At 42.3% G+C, this 23,343-nt stretch overlaps 3 protein-coding genes across 3 annotated transcripts; all 3 read right to left on the bottom strand.

Annotated features, from left to right (window-relative positions):
* Positions 1–1,404: 1,404 nt before the first annotated feature.
* LOC139298719 (tissue alpha-L-fucosidase-like) lies at positions 1,405–5,207 on the bottom strand. The gene is made up of 8 exons (XM_070921448.1): positions 4,742–5,207; positions 4,441–4,575; positions 3,523–3,660; positions 3,247–3,352; positions 2,914–3,114; positions 2,578–2,768; positions 2,197–2,296; positions 1,405–1,944 (listed from the first exon to the last, which is right to left on the bottom strand). The coding sequence occupies exons 1-8, from the start codon at positions 5,080–5,082 to the stop codon at positions 1,810–1,812; spliced, it is 1,347 nt and encodes a 448-aa protein (XP_070777549.1). The 5' UTR covers positions 5,083–5,207; the 3' UTR covers positions 1,405–1,809.
* A 4,377-nt stretch (positions 5,208–9,584) lies between these two features.
* On the bottom strand, positions 9,585–13,350 carry LOC139299229 (zinc finger and BTB domain-containing protein 8B-like). Its single transcript, XM_070922131.1, has 4 exons — positions 13,177–13,350; positions 11,718–12,633; positions 11,348–11,526; positions 9,585–10,556 (listed from the first exon to the last, which is right to left on the bottom strand). The coding sequence occupies exons 1-4, from the start codon at positions 13,348–13,350 to the stop codon at positions 10,248–10,250; spliced, it is 1,578 nt and encodes a 525-aa protein (XP_070778232.1). The 3' UTR covers positions 9,585–10,247.
* Positions 13,351–18,887: 5,537 nt separating this feature from the next.
* On the bottom strand, positions 18,888–22,165 carry LOC139299228 (zinc finger and BTB domain-containing protein 8B-like). The gene is given in 5 exon segments (XM_070922130.1): positions 18,888–19,210; positions 19,213–19,470; positions 20,376–20,554; positions 20,746–21,643; positions 21,992–22,165. Coding segments are annotated over 5 exon segments (1,560 nt in total). The 3' UTR covers positions 18,888–19,159.
* Between the last annotated feature and the right edge of the window lie 1,178 nt (positions 22,166–23,343).

Below are 23,343 nucleotides of genomic sequence, written 5' to 3'. Positions count from 1 at the left end.
ACATAGCCCCCATAAAATGTCAAATAGCCGTTTTTACACTTCAGGTTTTGTACGGATTGAACAAACAAGACATAATGTGTTAAAACCTGTACAAGTGCTGGTAGGCGGGATTGGTTACCTTTGGACAGAGCCACGTTTCCCTCTGTTTCCAGTCTTAATGCTAAGCTATCATCTTCTCATCCAACTCTCCGTTAGAAAGTGAATAAATGAAATTCCCAAACTATTCCTTTAAGAGAATTGTGTGTTTGTGCAAGGCCTCATGGCTAATAGTAACAGTAAGTAACAGTTGAGAAAATACTGTTGTTATTATAATAATTATTGGGGCAACTTTCAATGTCATTTTCTGCAATGTGTCATTATTTTACCATGTTTAAGGTATTAACTCTGCTAGTGGCATTATCTCATCCCATTCATGGCAAAATCATGGATAATTTTTGCAGTGCAGACATATCCACCTGGGCAATATCTATTAAAAAGGCAAAGCAGAGGTAAAAGAGAAGGATTTTGCAAAGTGAATTTCCATTTTCTTTCGTGTTTTCTTTGTCTCTCTCTCTCTCTTTCTGCCTGTAGGAATTTGCAATGCAAATACCAGGCAGACCACATAGACCCATTAAGGAAGGTTAAAAGAGAGGACAGAGAACAATTTAGCACTGGCATTCTGAGTCAAATGCACAATCCCTGTGGGTATCCTCTTCCCAGTCAGGTCTAAACTCGGGTCAACACATTGAGGGGATATTTTTGTCCATTCTCACAATAGCTGTTGTAAAGAACTGCACTCACAAATACAGCCTCCTGCTGCTGAATATCAAGTGCCCAACTGAGAGTTAATAACATGCAGGACCATTGGGGTAAGAGAAGCAGGTTATAACCAAAGGTCAGGAGTTAGTAAAATAGAAAAGTGTGGGAGGTGAATGAGTAATGCCATCCTGAGGCACAGAGAACATCAAAACAGTCATCCAGAAGTACCCATGTCATCTTGTTCTTGTCTGTACTATGTAGTATGTATTCACTTATACTTGAGTGTAATAAGGTTTCTACATCTTATCTGAGACTACAGCAATTTGGTTAGGATTTGAGTTTTAGAGAGGTGATTGTGTCTGAGCCCAACACAGCAGAAAGGAACAAAAGTGAAGTGATGAGGCCTGAAGGATGCTTAAAGGGCCATTAGACACATCGTGAGACAACTTTGTTTCTTGACCTTGCTTCAAGGGATTCCAGTGTTTCAAAAACCCTACAGGCCAAGGGCACTGTGAGAGAAGGTGAAGAAAATGGACCATGTTTTAATATATCTAACCCCAAATTCCATACCGAACTCCGTCGCTCTTCCCAGAGCTTCTTCGGAAAAACACAAACCTTTAAGCTCACTAATACAGTGTACAACATAACACAACCACATTAGGCTAATCAAATCATCTTTTATTCAACCACTTTAAAAGCATACAGTAAAAAAAAATTAAAAGTGCTTTGTGTGAACTGTTCATTTTCAAACAAACCACTTGAAAAAACGTATCACTTCTGAGACAGCAATTAGGCCGCTGCCAGAAAAACTTCACAAGCTGAACAGCAGATTCCACTTTTCATTCAATCATTTAAAAAAAAAAAACAGAGCACAATTGAGAGGCGGCAACACGTTGAACCTTCAGTCCTCAGAGCCACAAAGGTATCATTGAAGAGGAGTGTTACATTCTTTTTTGGCAAAAATACTCATCCATTACACAAGCGCTGATCCTCCAGACATAATGAAACCCTGAGATGAATAGATTCTAGATATTCAAACTTGCAGAGGTTGAGCACTTGAGGGTTTAAGGCTCACTGGATACCATCCAGTCTGAGTGTCCAGACTTGACCAGGGGTATAGGGCAGTTCAGGCAGGAGGACAGTAAGGCCAGCATTGGGGTGGACTGGAGACCAGGGTAAAGGCTTTGGATTCCCCAACAAGATCACCTGGACAAGGGACCAAAATCTGTGATTTAGTAGCTTACATTTCACGTACAAGGAATCATACCTATATCCCTTCTGTAAATGAATAGTCACTAAGCTGGTTGTAAAATGTCATGTTGTGGACAGCGAGTAGTACTGCTCCTCTATAATAAAAAACAAACCTATATACGTATCTGTATTTAACAAGGTTTCTTTTTGACAAGGTTTTACTGTTGAGTATCTGTAAAAATAGCAACATTGTCTCAGTCCCTTTACCTTAGTGGCTGCTGATGTTTTGGGTCCCAATAGTTGAACTGTGGGCTTGGGGGGTTTGGTAGTCATGATGGCATAGACAGAGGCTCCTTTAGATGTATACCTAGAAAAAAGGAGATGATAACTGCATCAATGATCTCAATTTCTGAGCGTCCGGTAGCTGAGTGGTTAAGACGCATGCCTCATTTGTTGCAAGTTATTTCTGGCATTTCCTGTCTGTATCTCTACCATCACTATCAAATAAAGGCAAATTATCAACAAATCTTTTTTTTTTTTTATATCTGCCTTTAAATAAATAAATCTGGAAATTGTGCTTTCAGCTCAGACAGGAACTTCAAGATCACAGACTGGTTCTTATGATTCAGCTCTCCCTCTGGGTCTTACCAGACTGGTACAGTGGTGTTCTCGGTCTGGACCCTCCAGGGTTTGGAAGCGTAGATGGCCTCCCCGTTGATCTCCAGCCAGGCTCCAACACCCCTGAGCCTCTCCTCAAACACAGCAGGGATCATCCCATCAGGTGTGGGACCCACATTCAGAAGATAGTTACCTCCCAGAGCCACAGTGCGAACCAGATCCTGTAGCAGATGCAGGAGGGGGAGGAGGAGGAGACCCAGTCAGTCACTGGAAAGAGACACCTCACTGATATTACTATTCTTTTATACATTTTTAAGCAGTAAAAAATAAGACATGTTAGAAATTAACACTATCACATATTCTTACCTCTATGATAGTGGGTAAGTCCATCAGCTCACTCATCTTCATGTTTCGACGGTAACCCCAGGAAAACGTGTCCACAGACGTGCACTTCTCCCACTTGTGCTTGGGCAGCTGGCCTGGAGTATATTTGTCTTCACAGTTATAGTAGCCGCCATGTTTACAGGCACAGCCAGCTCCCCATCTGTCATTGGTCACAACGGTATCCTACGACAAGGAAGATCTGGTAAGTACATGCTAAATTGCTACCATGTGGAAACATTTTTTAAAGAAACACACTGTCTATATACAGCATTCTTGCACAGTTATATGTTGCTTCCTTGTTACAAAAACACTTACTTTGACAGGGCTGTCGTTGTAAAGCCAGGCCAGGAACTGGGTGGAGTTCCAGTAGGTGTCAGGTGCTTCCCAGTCCCCATCAGACCAGATCACCTCAGGTCTGTACCTGCAAAACAACAGGAAGGCAAAGGCTTGAACATACTGCCGTTGGGCTGTATTGACATGTGTCTCATACAGGCTCATATCAATATAACTATGTCTGACTTTATTACATGCAAGCGCAATAATCATGTTTGTGCTGCAATCAGCTGGTGGAGTAATGTCAGCGCTACTGACCTTACAACCATGTTATAAAGCTCCGGTAGCAGTTTATGCATCACAAACTCCTGTGTTTTGAATCCATTCTGCTTGTCGGCCAAGTAGAGAGGGTGGAACCACTCATACAAGGAGTTGTAGAGTCCATAGTGCAATGACCTAAACAAGGAAATCAAAAACCATAAAATCTGTCATTGAAGACAATCAGAGTCAATAAGATTATAATAGCAGGGAATAACTCAGCTCACAGTGTCTGCCGGTCAGGGTCGTTTCTTGCTCTATGCGGACTATGTGGTTGCATAGAGCCCCCATAGTCCCCAAGGGGCCCCCAAGCTGCCATTTTAGTGGGTTCTTTTTTTTTAGAAATTAAAATGACGTGTTGAGTTAAAGCACCTATATGCTCAAAAAAAAAACAACTATATAGTTATTATAAAAATCTATAAACGTTACTGTTAAGATGCTGCAATGGATAGGGGAGCTGTGTCTTGTGAGCAAAATAACAACATTTTGCATGGGGCCCTCACACAGCTGGAAACGGCCCTGCTGCCGATGCAGAGTTCCAATCTCACACCAGGTCTCTCTTTATCACAAACTGAAAATCTGTTTACCACACTGCACGTAACTCATTGGAGTCTGCAGTCCACCGTGACTGCATGAGCTGACAGAGGAAACAAGGAATTTAATGTGAATACGTCAGGTCAACGCCAATTCCTGAACCACTCCATAAGGTCTGTATCTGTGCCGATACATCGGATTGGTGCATCCCTTATCTAAGTGAATGGATTACTATTAAATCTGGAAATACATTTGACCCAAACAACTATCAAGGTGTGAAGTGTGAGCAGCAACTTGGGTAACACACTTCTTTGAGGCCTGCAAGCCCTCCAAATCCACCATGTCTACAGCAAAAATATCACAACAAAACATTTGATGCCCCACCTGTTGCGCACTGCCTCTCCCAGGTCTCCCACTAGGTCCCTGTGAGGACCAGTATCAACTGAATTCCAGTTCCAGGAGTTTGGAGACCCCCAGTTAGTAAATCCTTCGTGGTGTTTGGCAGTCAGGACGACATATCTGCAGTGGAGATAACGTGTATGTATGCATGTTAAAGTGTAACATACAGTATGGCTAACAAACCACAACAAATGCAGGTCAAACAAGAACGTGTTCGATACCCGGAAGTGAAGCTGCCTGTTAGCAGATGCTCTGTCACGACATTTAACTTTAGAAATACACTCACTTTGCACCAGAAGCCTTGAATATGTCCGCCCACTCCCCCGGGTCGAAGAACTGAGCATGAAACTGGGGGGCAAACTCCGGGTAGCTGAAACCTGGCGGGTAATTCTTTGACATGTAGCTCACACACTTCTGGTCCGGGGGCTGCTGGCCCTGCCAGTGCCACCAAAACCACTCACTCCCAAACCCGGGGACAGAAAACACTCCCCAGTGGACAAAAATCCCCACCTTGGATTCGTCGTACCATGACGGCAGCGGTCTGGCGTCCAAACTCGTCCAGTCCGCGGTGTACTGAGCCGCAGTTTGAGAAACTAAAGCACCGACGAATAAAAATACAGCTAGCATGACTACAACAGGTTAACTCCTCTGGCTGATATGGACTGAGACTGGTAAACCAATAAGCCTGTGATGGAAGTTGTTTGGCCGCTGGCAGCTGTATTAGACGGGCATTTCACTTCTTGCCGTGACCCTTCAGGTGCATCGTTTCCCATCACGTGACTGTAATCACGTGAGTTATCACGTGGCTATCCCGTCAGTCGTACTGACAGTTCGCGTTAATCAAACCACATCTGTATCCAAAGCATTTGTCCTAGTCAAAATTGTATTCTCACAATTACATTCTTTAGGGTAGAAATTGTATTTCAAGGTGTCTACAATTTAGATTGTACTCGTCAAAATTACATTTAAGATATCTTTAAAGCCTTAAAAAGTACAAGTGGTCAAGTACGTTTTAACATTTAATAGCTAGACTGGATATATATTGCAGATATCTATAATTACATTCTTCCTATTCACAATTGTCATTTCAGATATCCACAACGTCAGACGTCACTTTTGCCATTCATGTGTATTGGACTTTCAATTTCAGATATCCACAATTGCATTTTTGATATCTAGAAAGAACATTCTGGATTTCTGCAATAGATTTCTTATTAGGAAAAACTCCCATTTCAGATATCTACAATCTAATTGTTACTAGTCATACTTTTTATTTCAGATATCCATAAGGTAATTTTGAATGTCCAAATATACATTACATGCCCAACCGCCCCAGGATCAGGAAAAGAGAAAGAAAACTGTATTGCATTTTAGTTGCTGATCATACATCGTAAGTGTATTGGAACTGCATTTGTTGGAAAGCTATACACTGGCAGCTAATGATCTACCAGACTATGAAGTAAACTGCAAGCTAGTGTTAGCTACCTCGCTAACCTCTATGATCAGATCAGTTGTGCCCCTGCCTTACTAAATTCGGAGCAAACTTTTAAATTAGGCCTTGAAAACCCAATACACATGAATGGCAAAAAGTGATGTAATTTGTCCTTGGAAGAATGTCATTGTGGATATCTGAAATGTTCATTTTGACTAGGAAGAACTGAATTACAGATGTCTACAATATATATCCAGTCCAGCTATTAAACGTTAAAATGGCTTGCCATAACCAACTAGTCTGATGAACTAAGCCTCTCACTCGTAATGACCTACCCTAGCGAAAAACATTGTTTAGAAGCTACTCAGGTCAGATATGTGTAAGAAGCATAAGAAGACATACAACCCCTAAAAAAAATAGGATTAAAAGTAGGGTAGCTTATTCTGTCAGGTAGGAAATATCTATTTCCAACATCTATAAATACTGAAATACCCACCATGTGAAAGTTTTTTATTGTAGAGGGCAAACTCTCCGTAGGTTGCTAAAACACCTAAATTCCCAGAATAGCTACAGCAGGATAACTGCTGATAGAAATTGTGTTAATAATAAAGTAAAAGTGGTTTCTTTTAGAAGTTTGAACTGGATATTTCCAGTAATAAAGCATGTGTTGGAGAAGTTTGATGAGTGTATTCTTCTGATTTCTGTTCATTAGAAAATTAAACTATTCGCAGTGTTTTCATTGTAAATAGACAACAACATTCTGGATAGACATTGATGGAAGGAGAAAGATTGAGAGAACGATCAAACTACAGGATACAGAAATGTTTGAACTGTTTTGAAAGCAACAACATGGGCAAAGGTTGTCTTTTTACAACTGATTCCGTAAAACAAAATTTAACAAAAGAAAGAAATGGACTGACTCCAAAACACACTTCAGACAGTTTTGTCCAGACCTACAGATGGACATGTGCTAAGGCGAAAGAAGAAGGTGAAAACGTATGTTTTGTTCAATACATTGGCAAATATTTTTTTTATTTCATTTGTTTGCTTTTTATTTTTCCAATACTTATATTATAGATTATATGCATTATAAACTCTGTGTGTACATAATCCCGCATGTACATATTGTTCCCTTAATGAAGAAATGCGCCTTTCTGAGGAATTAAGGACGCCATCTCGGAACAAGGTGTCCAGTTCTTTTCTACACCTATGGGTCCGGGTCTTTGCCTGTGGAGGACTGAATTGTTCGCTCGGGGTTATTCTCGTTGCTGCACACAGAGTCCGTGGAGGACTGGATTCTTGGGTCCGGGTCTTTCTCGTTGCTGCACACAAAGTCCGCGGGGGTCTCCGGCTGCTCGGGGCACGATGTGTACACAGCCAGAGCGTCCAGCCCGGCCAGGACTAGAGAGTCCCGCTGCTGAGCCCTGCGGCTGTAGCCCAGCCGCTTCAAGGTCCTCCGGGTGGTTGTGAGCGAGATGGGCTTCTCCTGTCCGCTGCTGTTGTACAGAGCCTGGATCTGCACACTCGTAGCATGGTTGTTAGCCTCCACCACCCTCTCCATCGTCCTCTCACCACTGTCATCGACGAGGCGTTTCCTCCCGCAGGACCCCCGGTGACTGGAGGTTTTCTGCTTCTCACACCATTCCCTGTAAACTCGGGACACCGCAGTCTTTGAAAATCCCAGCCGGTTCACTGTTTCCGAGATGCTGCAGCCGGAGCACCGGGCTCCCACTATCATGCCCCGCTCAAACTCACTCAAATCCCGCGACTTCCCCATGAGTCACCGTGCAGCCCGACAGGGAGATTACGGAGCACCTTTCTGGTAAAAAAAAACAAAAAAAAACAACAAAGTCGTAAACAATCCTTCTTCTTCTATGGTTTTTGGCACATTAGACTCAACGACGGCTTATTGTCGCCCTCCACAGTTGGCTTCGTGATTTCTTCTTCGACCATTTTGTCTCATATTTGATCAAGAATATGTATTATAGTACATGAACATATGACAGCCTAAGATTCAAAATCACACATCATAGCACAGATTTAGTGCCAGCTGTTACACACATGTTTAGTGCAGCACGCACTAAAACAATGAATGCTTAGTCTTCTCAGTCTGCTACTGCCTCTATGAATAAGTAAGTAACAAAAAACCCACATTTTTTTCCTTAGGTGCCCTCTTATCCCATAATTACAATTTTCTCAATTTATATAAAAATTCTTTTTGTTACCACATTTAATGCAAACATGACTACTCTTAAAAGGCTCTTCCCCCGTGGTTAAGACAAGATAACCATCCACCAGCACTTATTCTTTTCAAATTCTCAAAGACATGTTGAGATTTTATATAATATGTATGTGCCAGAAAAGCTTTTGTCAGAGGAGCCCAGCTTCATCCTTACAGTAAATACCCGAGGGAATTAAATACACATTACACAGTGATTGAGCGTACAATGTTTGGGTTTCTTTCTAAATCCTGCTGTGAGCTTTGACAGTGTTTTAATATTACAGTGCATAGTAAATCATATTTGATGCTTACACTTAAACCCCATTGATCACTTTATTTACAATTACACACACTCAGAAGGTTAAGTGAACAGACATGCCCCTTGACCTAAAAACGACTTTGTTACAACTCCCTGATGTTAGGCTACTCCCTCCAGTTTCAGAGACCAGGCATTCCCAGGAGATACTGGCATTATAGGCATAACAATCATCAGTCCAGCTGTTTGCGTCACTGGTGCCCACTTCAGTGGCACAATAGGATAGTCCATAAGTGTAACCTGCAGATGTGAAAGAGTAGTGGGTAGAGTTTATGATTATGGCAAAGAAGGTAACTGGAATTAAACCTTGAAGGTATAAAGGTGTAAGGCTTACTTTTGTGGCCCCAGACGTCCTTGGTGTTGTGAGCTGGAGTGATTGTTTGGACGGCCAGCAAAGGATTATGGCATAAACTGCATTGTTTTTGGCAGTGTACCTATAATAGGAGCACACAGAGGCTAAAGACCAAACTACTACAGGCTTTGCATTGATTTACATCACAAAAATCACATGATGTTGCTAGGGAGCAGGACGCCTGGACTATGCTGCTTAACCTGCAACCAACAATGAAAAAGAAAAAATACAAAATCACAATCTCACCAAACAGCTACAGTGCTGTTCTCCATCTGGACCCTCCAGGGTTTGGAAGCATAGATAGCCTCCCCACTGATCCCTAACCAGGCACCAAGTCCCCTCAGCCTCTCCTCAAACACTGTGGCAATCATACCATTTGCCATTAGCCCGATATTCAGCAGGTAGTTACCACCCATTGCCACCACATACACCAAGTCCTGAGGAAACAGAGAGTCAGACTAATACAAGCTCACCAAATAAATAAGCACAAAATGACTGGACATACATCAGTTGTAGGCTTTGACCTACTGTGACCTTTCACCTTTATGATGGACGGCAGGTCCATGAGTTCACTTAGCTTCATGTCTCTTCGGTAGCCCCAGGAATGGGTGTCAATGGACTGGCATTTCTCCCATTTGTGGTCTGGAAGTTTACCAGGCGTGTACCTGTCAGCACAGTTGTAGTAGCCTCCATGTTTGCAGTAGCAGCCTTTACCCCACCTGTCATTGGTAACCACCACATCCCGAAGAAACACACGAGTCTTAATCTACAGGGAAAAAAAGACTACGGTGGTCAGTTGCTTCCTTGATGCAAAAGTCTTTAATTTCAGTGATTTGCACAGATTTCCACTGAATAATCATTTTCCTCCTCCACTTTCAACCAATACAAGGCGTCAAAGGGCACTTTTTGCGTCACAATACTGCAGGTTGATCAACTGATGCAAATCCATGACGAGCAGCAGGGAAGTGTACACATATCACAAGATTAGAAAGTATCTACATGTAGAAAAGCACATAAACACTCAAAGTGTGATAAAAGGAAATGTCCACAGTTACACAACACATTTATTGCAACAATACCCACAATGGCCCCATTATAACCACAAAGCTCATTTTATCCATGAACTGTAATATTTTTTGGACAAAACATGTAATGAGCTATAATGTGGACAGCCACATTCTCTTTATGTACAGCACATACAGAGAAATTTGGATTTGATCAGCTGTGCAAAGACATGCATGAAATTAAAGACCACATTTATGATTTATAAAAAACACAATCATAAAACACTGGATCTATTTGCTGCCAGGCAAATCACTGGAGCACAATATGTCCAACAGGCAAAAGGACACATTTTCTGAGTCAATATAGTCATTTTACAGTAATAATTTAACATCAATAACAGTATGGCCACAGTTAACTGAACAGTAGAACGGTTCAAGGAAGGGTTTTCTTCTCTAAGTACAGCGGGCTACAGATTCACATCTGTGCAGGCAGCCAGCTGCCTTTCAAGCATCTGTTTCTGTACCAAGTCCTCCATTCTGCCAACCTCCACCTCATCTACGTCGTCCATAAAACTGGACCAATCCGTACCACCGTCTGTACGTTCCATGGGCTCTGGTTGGCTGGCGGAGTGAACAGGGGTGGAATCATCGTGAGTGGTTGTCACGCAGTTGCAGCTGTCGCAGATGCCGAAGCGTCTGAGTCCTGGTGAAACACTGGATCCGGTGAAGGTTCGCCTGCAGCTCTTACATGATACTGGCCAGTAGTGTCTATGGACCTGTCAATGGTCAGACAGCAGAATGTGAATCATTTTGCTCAGGCAACACCAACTTTAAGAGTATTCTAATAATAATAACAACATGGGAGCCAAAAGATGTACTGCTCTCATTGTGCTTCCTTCACAGCTCACAAAACAACAGGGGAAAAAGAACCAAATTTAACAGCACTCAATTAAAGAGTGAGACGGCTAATTACTGTTTACTGCTAACTGCTAGCAATTACTGGCTTTAACTGGTTTTGTACAAAGCATTATATATTAACTATTATTCAGTATACAATTCTACTACAACCGAGACAAAATGCAACAATTTGTAAACTACAACAAGAAGACAGATAACTCCCACTGTGTATTCTCCCACAAAAAGTTAGTTAAAAATGGATTTTGAAGTCATTCATCAAAATGATAAACAATTTAATTAAAAATTGTTTTCAATAAGTGAACTCCTTTTTCAGACAGTTGCCGACACACGGCTGGCCACGAAATTCCTCAATAATTTAAAACTATGAACAATTTCAGAACAATTTGTAATTTGCCTGTTTGACTTTGTAAATATCACATCCCTTCCAACAAAACACCCAGCAGTGATTACAATTGGAAATTAATCACAATTTCTAGCTAGAAAATAAGGCAAAAATGCTCATAAGAAGGCATATATTATTGTATAATTCCTTCTTCAATTGACTTTTGTATCATAAGCTCCCTCAGACTCAAGAGGCCTACACATCAAAACCAAGTTAGACGTCACAACATAATACATAACCAGGCTCATCGTCTTGCAGAGTTCTTACACTCAGGGCATGGCTGCGAAGGTGCTCCTGTCTTGTGAACCTCTTGCCACACATGGGACAGGGGAAGGGCCTCTCTCCTGTGTGGCAGCGAATGTGTCTCTTCATGATTCCCTTCTGCTTGGCGGTGTACGGGCAGAATGGGCACTTGTGGAGTTTCACTGGCACTACCAAACCATCACCTGCAGGGGGAGGCAGAGGCCAGCAGTTTAAATTTACCTCAAGAGGAAAAGACTGAAAAATGTGTACACATGCGCTGCTGCTTGAGAATCTATTGAATGCAATGCAAGAGAGTATTCATTTCAACAGCCTACAAGGAAACATATGTCACCCTAAGCCATTTGCGTGAACTTAGATTGATTTTGCCAATTACCTGTGTCCTCTCCAAGCCAATCAGACTGAATCTCCATGATAGATGATCCTACAAACCCTAAACCTTCATCCATTCTGCCTCTTCCAGTGTTGCCGCCTAGCCCTTGGGTAAAGCGCTGCCCCCCTCTGTCCCCCAGAGGACTGGGGCCTTCACCTCTGGCCAACATCTCCATCAGCTGCCTAGCATTAAAGGAAGGGCTGTATCCCAAGGGAGAGCGCTCATTGGAGGGAGAGGGACTTGGGAGAAGTAGCCTACCATGATGAGGGTTATGGAGAGAGGGCCCAGGATATGAGGCCAAGTCTTTGGTGTCCGGGGACTCCATAAGCTCCTCATCTGGGTCATACTCTATCTTGGGGTTCACTAACTCCGGGGTCAAAACAGATGATGAAGAGGATGAGAGGTTAGTCTCATCCATGTGTCCCTTCTGTCCTTCACTCCCAGATGCAAATTCCTCTCTGGAATGGTAGTCGCTGTCCATGTCCCTGCTGGTGCCTGGAGTTGTGGTGACAAGGATAGACAAGGGGGTTCTAGCCGAGGTCACAGACTCCACACCTAACCCCGAGCCCCTATCTGCCTCTGCAACCTGTGAATGAGGCTCTGCAGCCCCTGCACCTCTGGAGACTGTCGCAGCAGGAGTGCCGCTGTCTGCTGAACCCATCCCTCCACCCTGTACCTGGTCCTTCTTCTCTGTGTCCCTCTCCTTCTCCTTGTTGCAGATTTCCAAAGATGAATGGATGTATCCCTTACAGAAGTTTACCAGATCAGTCATCTGCAGGTAGCTGGCTGCTGACATCACCTCGATGACATTGCTTCTGTTCAGGGCCAAACGGCCAGTGTAAAGGAAGTCCAGGATAATAGAGAAGGCATCGGCTGTCACAATGTCCAACGATGCGGTGCTGTAGCGCTGTCCACTATCCTGAAAAAAGATGTATTGTAGAAATTCAAGACAATCTAGGACTTTCTTTACTTGAAAATACTATTTGTTTTAATCTGCCTTACTTCAAACTTCTTTTGACTGTAACAAGATTTAGAATGAGAAGCAGAGCAATGATTTTGGCAAGCTTGATTTAACAGATCTCTAATTTCTGATATCTTAGCAGCATACTGGATGCCCTACTTTGACAAGTATGTCCCGCAATACAAAACAATGGAGAATCAGCAGTCACATTAACAAAACAGACCAGGCCTCTAAATCAGTTCACTTACACAGTGCCCCAGCTCCCACCATCCACCCATGGGGAAGTTATTTATTTCTTATATTCTTCTTCATATATTATATTTCTTATGTTCTTCTTTTTTTATTTCAGGACATTAAAGGAATTATTAATAACACAATAATAAACATATTATCTTAGCCAAATCATTACATTTGTTTCTAAGAAGCCATGCCCAACACTTGCCCACCTCTCCTAGAAAAAAACAAAAACATTGGTAGGCAGTGATAATAAGCTATTCTCACCTGCAGATAGTGAACCAGAAGAGCCCGGAAATAGCCGCTCCCAGCAAACAACACATTACGATGGGCCTTGAAGACACGGCCTTCCACAAGGATGCTGCAGTCACAGAAGAAGTCCCGCTTACGCTGCTCATTCAGCTCAAACAGCAGTTTGGGCAGGTAGCAAGGCACTTCCATGTCTGCACCTCAGTGAGCCCTGCCAGGAAAAGGGAAGAGAGGCACAATCATTTAAGGGAGTGTTCATTAAACATCACAGTGGTTGGTATTGGACTTTTTGGTTCTGAAGTGCCAAACATTTGATTTAAAGTGAACTACACACTTAATGTTCTTGTGTAAGACTTCACATGTCTGGTTTACACTTTGTTAGAGTATACAAATGTAATTACAACAGTACTAAGTCAAACCTTCACTAATTAATTAACTTAATCACTGAGTTCAGGCTACGTTTCATGTCACTTCATCATTATGTAAAGCTTGTGTTTAAATGTTTAAGTGGACTTGCTCCTCAGCCTTTCTGCAAATACATCAAGAGATCACAGAGCTGCAGCAGATCCACCAGAGCAGCTTCCATTCTGCTAAACATCTTCTGCTCAGACAGCTTTTTCTGTGAAAGTCCTGGAACTCGCTGATCACTTGAAATCTGCTGCACACTTCATTACTTTTAAGAAAGCTACTAAATCCTGGTTAATTCAGCAACAAACCTGTACTCATGCCTAGTTTTTAAATGTGTGCTTTGTTGTATGCTGCTGTACCCAGTTTCTTTTCTTTTTTTATCTCAATGTTTTAATCTCTTATCAAAAAAGCCCTTTTAGTGACGACTGTTGCAAAGTAGCATCTGCTACAAACACAGATTATCTATACAGCTACAATATATCTATCCCTGTCAAATAAACTACAAATAAATAAACCACAAACAAATACTAATTGAATACCCTAAAAGTCAGAGAGGATATAGCGTTAAACTAAATACATATGCGTTTGACAGGGGAAATAAAAAGAGAAGGGAACTGTCAAATAGCTCTGTGTTTACTTACAAGCTAACTTGTGTTGCTAGCGCCGAGTAGCTAGTTGGTGATACATTATTGAACAAAAAAAGCACACTAGCAATACCGACTGCTCTCTACGAAGCATGTTGACACACCGTAATATAAACAGGACATGTAATGCGGTCTCACCTGTATAATCAAGCGACTGAACGTGAGAAAACCTTTGTCATAACACAAAGATAGACATTAAAAATGTTCATTCTCCCATGTCCACATTAGCCAGCAACTTCCGCCTTCATCTAACAGTGACGTTTTTCAGTTATCCAATCGGTGGCTGACGGAGGCGTGGCCAGTGCACATTGTTTTTTTTCACGCCTGAACCTTTTTCAGTGCCAACACAATACACAATATGAAACAATACGTGTTTCCATAGCAACCCTTACCCCACCTGTCATTGGTAACCACCACATCCTGAAGAAACACACGTCTTAATCTACAGAAAAAAGACTGCAGAAGTCATTTTCTCTCATTTGATAAAATGTGACTTATGGTTCAACTCAGTGTCCCTTAACATGAAGAATAGGCCCACACATGCTGACGGAGCTGGAATAAATTCAATTCAATTCAATTCAATTCAATTTTATTTATATAGCGCCAAATCACAACAAAGTCATCTCATGACACTTTACAAAATAGAGCAGGTCTAGACCGACTCTTTATAATGTTATTACAGAGACCCAACAGTTCCCACCATGAGCAAGCACTTTGGCGACAGTGGCAAGGAAAAACTTCCTTTTAAGAGGCAGAAACCTTGAGCAGAACCAGACTCTAGGTGGGCGGTCATCTGCTTTGACCGGTTGGGTTTTAGGGAGAGAGAGAGAGAGAGAGAGAGAGAGAGAGAGAGAGAGAGAGAGAGAGAGACAGACAGAGACAGAGAGATAGACATAGAGACACAGATAGACAGACAGACAGACAGACAGATAGGTAGGCAAAGATGTATGGCAGCACTAACAGTAGAAATAGCTGTAATATTAGCTGAGATTAATAATAGGAGCTTTAATAGTGACAGAACTACGACTAAACATAATAACGGTAGTGATGGGAGTCAGGCAGGCCCATGGCAGCAGCAGCACCCAGGCGTACCAGGACCACGATCCACAGCGACCTACGAGTCGACAAAGCACAAAGAAACTCCGGGGAAGAAATAAAGTTAGTAACATGCATTGGACTGTGATGAATGTGCAAAGATGAAGAGGGAGAGGAGGAAAGCTCAGTGCATCATGGGAAGTCCCCCGGCAGTGTAGGCCTATAGCAGCATAACTAGGGGGCTGGTCCAGGCAGGCCTGAGCCAGCCCTTAACTATAAGCGTTATCAAAAAGCAAAGTTTTAAGCCTACTCTTAAAAGTAGAGAGTGTGTCTGCCTCCCGGACCCAAACTGGGAGCCGATTCCACAGGAGAGGAGCTTGATAGCTGAAGGCTCTGGCTCCTGTTCTGTTTTTGGAGACTCTAGGAACCACAAGCAGCCCTGCATTCTGGGAGCGGAGTGCTCTAGTGGGGTAATAAGGTACTATGAGCTCTTTAAGATATGATGGTGCCTGACCAGTAAGAGCTTTGTAGGTGAGGAGAAGGATTTTAAACTCTATTCTAGATTTTACAGGGAGCCAGTGCAGAGAAGCTAATACAGGAGAAATATGATCTCTTTTCCTGGTTCCTGTCAGTACACGTGCTGCAGCATTCTGGATCAGCTGGAGAGTCCTCAGGGACTTATTGGGACAGCCTGATAATAAGGAATTGCAATAATCCAGCCTAGACGTGACAAATGCATGGACTAATTTTTCTGCATCTGTTTGAGACAGGATCTTCCTGATTTTTGCAATATTACGGAGGTGAAAAAAGGCAGTCCGTGAAGTTTGTTTTACGTGGGAGTTAAAGGACATGTCCTGATCAAAGACAACTCCGAGATTCCTCACGGTGGCGCTGGAGGCCAGGGCAATGCCATCTAGGGTAACAATATCCTTAGATATTGTATTTCTGAGGTGTTCAGGGCCAAGAACAATAACTTCTGTCTTGTCTGAGTTCAACATCAGATAATTACAGGTCATCCAGGTCTTTATGTCCTTAAGGCATGCTTGGAGGTTGGCTAACTGATGAGGTTCTTCTGGCTTGATCGATAAATATAGCTGGGTATCATCTGCATAGCAATGAAAATGTATGGAGTGTTTTCTAATAATATCCCCTAAAGGAAGCATATATAAGGTGAATAGTATTGGTCCAAGCACAGAACCTTGTGGAACTCCATGACTGACTTTGGCGTACATGGAGGATTCATCGTTAACATGTACAAACTGAGATCGATCTGATAAATACGACTTAAACCAGCTTAGTGCGGTTCCTTTGATGCCAATTAAATGTTCCAGTCTCTGTAATAGGATATGATGGTCAATGGTGTCGAATGCAGCACTAAGATCTAACAAAACAAGTATAGAGACAAGTCCTTTGTCTGATGCAGTGAGAAGGTCATTTGTAACTTTCACCAGTGCTGTCTCTGTGCTATGATGAGCTCTGAAACCTGACTGAAAGTCCTCAAGCAACCTATTGTCATGTAGAAAGTCACACAGCTGGTTGGCGACTGCTTTCTCAAGGATCTTGGAGAGAAAGGGGAGGTTAGATATAGGTCTATAGTTGGCTAAAACCTCTGGATCAAGTGTGGTCTTTTTAAGAAGAGGTTTAATTACAGCAACTTTAAAGGACTGTGGTACGTAGCCTGTTAATAAAGACAGATTGATCATGTCTAGTAAAGAAGTGCTGACTAAAGGTAAAACCTCTTTGAGCAGCCAGGTTGGGATGGGGTCTAAGAGACAAGTTGATGGCTTAGATGAAGAGATAGTTTTAGTAATTTGGTGAAGGTCAATGGGAGAAAAGCAATCCAAATATACATCAGGTTTTACAGCTATTTCTGAGATTCCTGTGTTTGAAGGTAGGATACCACCTGAAGACAGGAGGTGATCAATTCTGTCTCTAATAGTTAGAATTTTATCATTAAAGAAGCTCATGAAGTCATTGCTGCTGAGGGTTATAGGAATACATGGCTCAATAGAGCTGTGACTCTCTGTCAGCCTGGCTACAGTGCTGAAGAGAAACCTGGGGTTGTTCTTGTTCTCTTCTATTAGTGATGAGTAATAGGCTGCTCTGGCTTTACAGAGGGCCTTCCTATAAGTTCTAAGACTATCTTGCCAAATTAAACGTGATTCCTCTAGTTTGGTGGAGCGCCATTTCCTTTCAAGTTTCTGCACTGTTTGCTTTAATTTGCGGGTTTGGGTGTTATACCATGGAGCTGACTTTCTTTGTTTTATTATCTTCTTTTTAAGAGGGGCAATAGAGTCAAGTGTCAATCGCATTGAGCCTGCAGCACTGTCAACAACATTGTCTATTTGAGAGGGACGAAGGTTAGCATAGGAGTCCTCAGTTGTATTGAGACGTGGCATTGAATTTAATGCCGAAGGAATCACTTCCTTAAATTTAGCTACAGCACTATCAGATAGATATCTGGTGTAGACTTTTTTGCCTAATGGCGTGTAGTCCAGTAATAGGAATTCAAAAGTTATTAAATAATGGTCCGATAACAAAGGATTCTGTGGAAAGACAGTTAGATGTTCAATTTCAAGTCCATATGTCAGAACCAGGTCGAGGGTGTGATTAAAACAGTGAGTGGGTTTCTGTACCCTCTGACAGAAGCCAATCGAATCCAATAAAGAGGTAAATGCAGTACCAAGGCTATCCTTATCAACGTCCACATGAATATTAAAATCACCTACGATAATGACTTTGTCTGTTTTAAGGACTAAGCCTGATAAAAACTCTGAGAATTCAGATAAGAATTCAGAGTATGGACCTGGAGCGCGATAGACTATAACGAATAAGACTGGCTTCAGTGTTTTCCAGGTTGGGAGTGAGAGACTCATAACGAGGCTTTCAAATGAGTTATAATCCAGTTTAGGTCTAGAGTTCATCAACAGGCTTGAGTCAAAGATGGCTGCAACTCCACCTCCTCGGCCGCTGCCTCGAGGGATGTGAGTATTAGTATGACTGGGCGGAGTGGATTCATTCAGGCTGACATACTCTTCATGACACAGCCAGGTTTCTGTCAGACACAGTAGATCAATATGATTCTCTGATATTAGCTCGTTTACTAATACAGCTTTAGATGACAGAGATCTGATATTTAACAGTCCGCACTTAATAAATAAACATGGTCTGATGAAACCTGTTCTCGTAAACGCTCTCTCACCTTGACCGGGCTGTCGTTGTAGGTATCTGGTGATTCCCAGTCCCCATCAAACCAGATCAGATCGACGAGTGATCAGGTACTCTGTTAAAAGTATTCTGGTTTGACTTTTGACAGACAATAATAATTATGTGCTGAATAATAAAGATTATTGTATTCTGATTATTATGGCCTGAATAGCACTGCCTGCAAGCAAACATATAGGTCTACAAGACAGGTGACTCTACCTGTCTGAACATGTGCATTACACCTGAAAGCTGATGGAGGGAGGGCAACCGTGTGCCGCCAGTCGCCCTCTGATGGTAGAGTTCCTGCACAAGATAAATGGCTTAAATAAAACTATGACATCCATCCCACTTAGACTTGACTCACTATTTACTGATTTTGTGCAATTCCAATAACAAAAAACAAACAAAAAAATTAATTTGTTTTAATTGATCGCTTTATACATTTTACAGTGGTCAGTTGTTTCCTTGATGCAAAAGTCTGTAAAGACCATATTTATGATTTATAAAAAACATAATAATAAAACACTGGATCTATTTGCTGCCAGGCAAATCACTGGAGCACAATATCTCCAACAAGCAAAAGGACACATTTTCTGAGTCAATATAGTCATTTTACAGTAATAATTTAACATCAATAACAGTATGGCCACAGTTAACTGAACAGTAGAACGGTTCAAGGAAGGGTTTTCTTCTCTAAGTACAGCGGGCTACAGATTCACATCTGTGCAGGCAGCCAGCTGCCTTTCAAGCATCTGTTTCTATCTACCAAGTCCTCCATTCTGCCAGCCTCCACCTCATCTACGTCGTCCATAAAACTGGACCAATCCGTACCACCGTCTGTACGTTCCATGGGCTCTGGTTGGCTGGCGGAGTGAACAGGGGTGGAATCATCGTGAGTGGTTGTCACGCAGTTGCAGCTGTCGCAGATGCCGAAGCGTCTGAGTCCTGGTGAAACACTGGATCCGGTGAAGGTTCGCCTGCAGCTCTTACATGATACTGGCCAGTAGTGTCTATGGACCTGTCAATGGTCAGACAGCAGAATGTGAATCATTTTGCTCAGGCAACACCAACTTTAAGAGTATTCTAATAATAATAACAACATGGGAGCCAAAAGATGTACTGCTCTCATTGTGCTTCCTTCACAGCTCACAAAACAACAGGGGAAAAAGAACCAAATTTAACAGCACTCAATTAAAGAGTGAGACGGCTAATTACTGTTTACTGCTAACTGCTAGCAATTACTGGCTTTAACTGGTTTTGTACAAAGCATTATATCTTAAGTATTATTTAGTATACAATTCTACTACAACCGAAACAAAATACAACAATTTGTAAACTACAACAAGAAGACAGATAACTCCCACTGTGTATTCTCCCACAAAAAGTTAGTTAAAAATGGATTTTAAAGTCATTCATCAAAATAATAAACAATTTAATTAAAAATTGTTTTCAATAAGTGAACTCCTTTTTCAGACAGTTGCCGACACACGGCTGGCCACGAAATTCCTCAATAATTTAAAACTATGAACAACTGAACGAACAATTTGTAATTTGCCTGTTTGACAGAGTGTAGTGCTTTGTAAATACCACATCCGTGCCAACAAAACACCCAGCAGTGATAACAATTGGAAAATGGAAATTAATCATAATTTCTAATAAACAGAAGAGAGACTAAACTGCTGGTTTTTGTTGAGCAGGCTACGCAATGAAAAGAGCTCACCACTGAACAGACGCTAAGTAACTGAATAGCTAGAAAATAAGGCAAAAATGCTCATAAGATGACATATAGTAGTTGCATAATTCCTTCTTCAATTAACTTTTGTATCATAAGCTCCCTCAGACTCAAGAGGCCTACACATCAAAACCAAGTTAGACGGCACAACATAATACATAACCAGGCTCATCGTCTTGCAGAGTTCTTACACTCAGGGCATGGCTGCGAAGGTGCTCCTGTCTTGTGAACCTCCTGCCACACTTGGGACAGGGGAAGGGCCTCTCTCCTGTGTGGCAGCGAATGTGTCTGTTCATAATTCCCTTCTGCTTGGCGGTGTACGGGCAGAATGGGCACTTGTGGAGTTTCACTGGCACTACCAAACCATCACCTGCAGGGGGAGGCAGAGGCCAGCAGTTCGAATTTACCTCAAGAGGACAGGACTGCAAAATGTGTACACATACGCTGCTGCTTGAGAATCTATTGAATGCAATGCAAGAGAGTATTCATTTCAACAGCCTACAAGGAAACATATGTCACCCTAAGCCATTTGCGTGAACTTAGATTGATTTTGCCAATTACCTGTGTCCTCTCCAAGCCAATCAGACTGGATCTCCATGATAGATGATCCTACAAACCCTAAACCTTCATCCATTCTGCCTCTTCCAGTGTTGCCGCCTAGCCCTTGGGTAAAGCGCTGCCCCCCTCTGTCCCCCAGAGGACTGGGGCCTTCACCTCTGGCCAACATCTCCATCAGCTGCCTAGCATTAAAGAAAGGGCTGTATCCCAAGGGAGAGCGCTCATTGGAGGGAGAGGGACTTGGGAGAAGTAGCCTACCATGATGAGGGTTATGGAGAGAGGGCCCAGGATATGAGGCCAAGTCTTTGGTGTCAGGGGACTCCATAAGCTCCTCATCTGGGTCATACTCTATCTTGGGGTTCAAAACAGATGATGAAGAGGATGAGAGGTTAGTCTCATCCATGTGTCCCTTCTGTCCTTCACTCCCAGGTGCAAATTCCTCTCTGGAATGGTAGTCGCTGTCCATGTCCCTGCTGGTGCCTGAAGTTGTGGTGACAAGGATAGACAAGGGGGTTCTAGCCGAGGTCACAGACTCCACACCTAACCCCGAGCCCCTATCTGCCTCTGCAACCTGTGAATGAGGCTCTGCAGCCCCTGCACCTCTGGAGACTGTCGCAGCAGGAGTGCCGCTGTCTGCTGAACCCATCCCTCCACCCTGTACCTGGTCCTTCTTCTCTGTGTCCCTCTCCTCCTTTTTGCAGATTTCCAAAGATGAATGGATGTATCCCTTACAGAAGTTTACCAGATCAGTCATCTGCAGGTAGCTGGCTGCTGACATCACCTCGATGACATTGCTTCTGTTCAGGGCCAAACGGCCAGAGTAAAGGAAGTCCAGGATAATAGAGAAGGCATCGGCTGTCACAATGTCCAACGATGCGGTGCTGTAGCGCTGTCCACTATCCTGAAAAAAGATGTATTGTAAAAGTTCAAGACAATCTAGGACTTTCTTTACTTGAAAATACTATTTGTGTCCTGACAAGACACCCCATATTGTTGGCAAATTTTCCTAACCAGTAGAGCTTTCCTACAATTTGTTTCGATCTGGCTTACTTCAAACTTCTTTTGACTGTAACAAGATTTAGAATGATTTATTTCAGGACATTAAAGGAATCATTAATAACACAATAATAAACATATTATCTTAGCCAAATCATTACATTTGTTTCTAAGAAGCCATGCCCAACACTTGCCCACCTCTCCTAGAAAAAAACAAAAACATTGGTAGGCAGTGATAATAAGCTATTCTCACCTGCAGATAGTGAACCAGAAGAGCCCGGAAATAGCCGCTCCCAGCAAACAACACATTACGATGGGCCTTGAAGACACGGCCTTCCACAAGGATGCTGCAGTCACAGAAGAAGTCCCGCTTACGCTGCTCATTCAGCTCAAACAGCAGTTTGGGCAGGTAGCAAGGCACTTCCATGTCTGCACCTCAGTGAGCCCTGCCAGGAAAAGGGAAGAGAGGCACAATCATTTAAGGGTGTGTTCATTAAACATCACAACGGTTGGTATTGGACTTTTTGGTTCTGAAGTGCCAAACATTTGATTTAAAGTGAACTACACACTTAATGTTCTTGTGTAAGACTTCACATGTCTGGTTTACACTTTGTTAGAGTATACAAATGTAATTACAACAGTACTAAGTCAAACCTTCACTAATTAATTAACTTAATCACTGAGTTCAGGCTACGTTTCATGTCACTTCATCATTATGTAAAGCTTGTGTTTAAATGTTTAAGTGGACTTGCTCCTCAGCCTTTCTGCAAATACATCAAGAGATCACAGAGCTGCAGCAGATCCACCAGAGCAGCTTCCATTCTGCTAAACATCTTCTGCTCAGACAGCTTTTTCTGTGAAAGTCCTGGAACTCGCTGATCACTTGAAATCTGCTGCACACTTCATTACTTTTAAGAAAGCTACTAAATCCTGGTTAATTCAGCAACAAACCTGTACTCATGCCTAGTTTTTAAATGTGTGCTTTGATGTATACTGCTGTACCCAGTTTCTTTTCTTTTTTTATCTCAATGTTTTAATCTCTTATCAAAAAAGCCCTTTTAGTGACGACTGTTGCAAAGTAGCATCTGCTACAAACACAGATTATCTATACAGCTACAATATATCTATCCCTGTCAAATAAACTACAAATAAATAAACCACGAACAAATACTAATTGAATACCCTAAAAGTCAGAGAGGATATAGCGTTAAACTAAATACATATGCGTTTGACAGGGGAAATAAAAAGAGAAGGGAACTGTCAAATAGCTCTGTGTTTACTTACAAGCTAACTTGTGTTGCTAGCGCCGAGTAGCTAGTTGGTGATACATTATTGAACAAAAAAAGCACACTAGCAATACCGACTGCTCTCTACGAAGCATGTTGACACGCCGTAATATAAACAGGACATGTAATGCGGTCTCACCTGTATAATCAAGCGACTGAACGTGAGAAAACCTTTGTCATAACACAAAGATAGACATTAAAAATGTTCATTCTCCCATGTCCACATTAGCCAGCAACTTCCGCCTTCATCTAACAGTGACGTTTTTCAGTTATCCAATCGGTGGCTGACGGAGGCGTGGCTATTACGCATTGTTTTTCT

Source organism: Enoplosus armatus, chromosome 16 (genome assembly GCF_043641665.1).
Source record: "Enoplosus armatus isolate fEnoArm2 chromosome 16, fEnoArm2.hap1, whole genome shotgun sequence".
NCBI lineage: Eukaryota > Metazoa > Chordata > Actinopteri > Centrarchiformes > Enoplosidae > Enoplosus > Enoplosus armatus.
The sequence above is the reverse complement of the archived record's forward strand: the minus strand, read 5'-3'. Positions and strand labels throughout refer to the sequence as shown.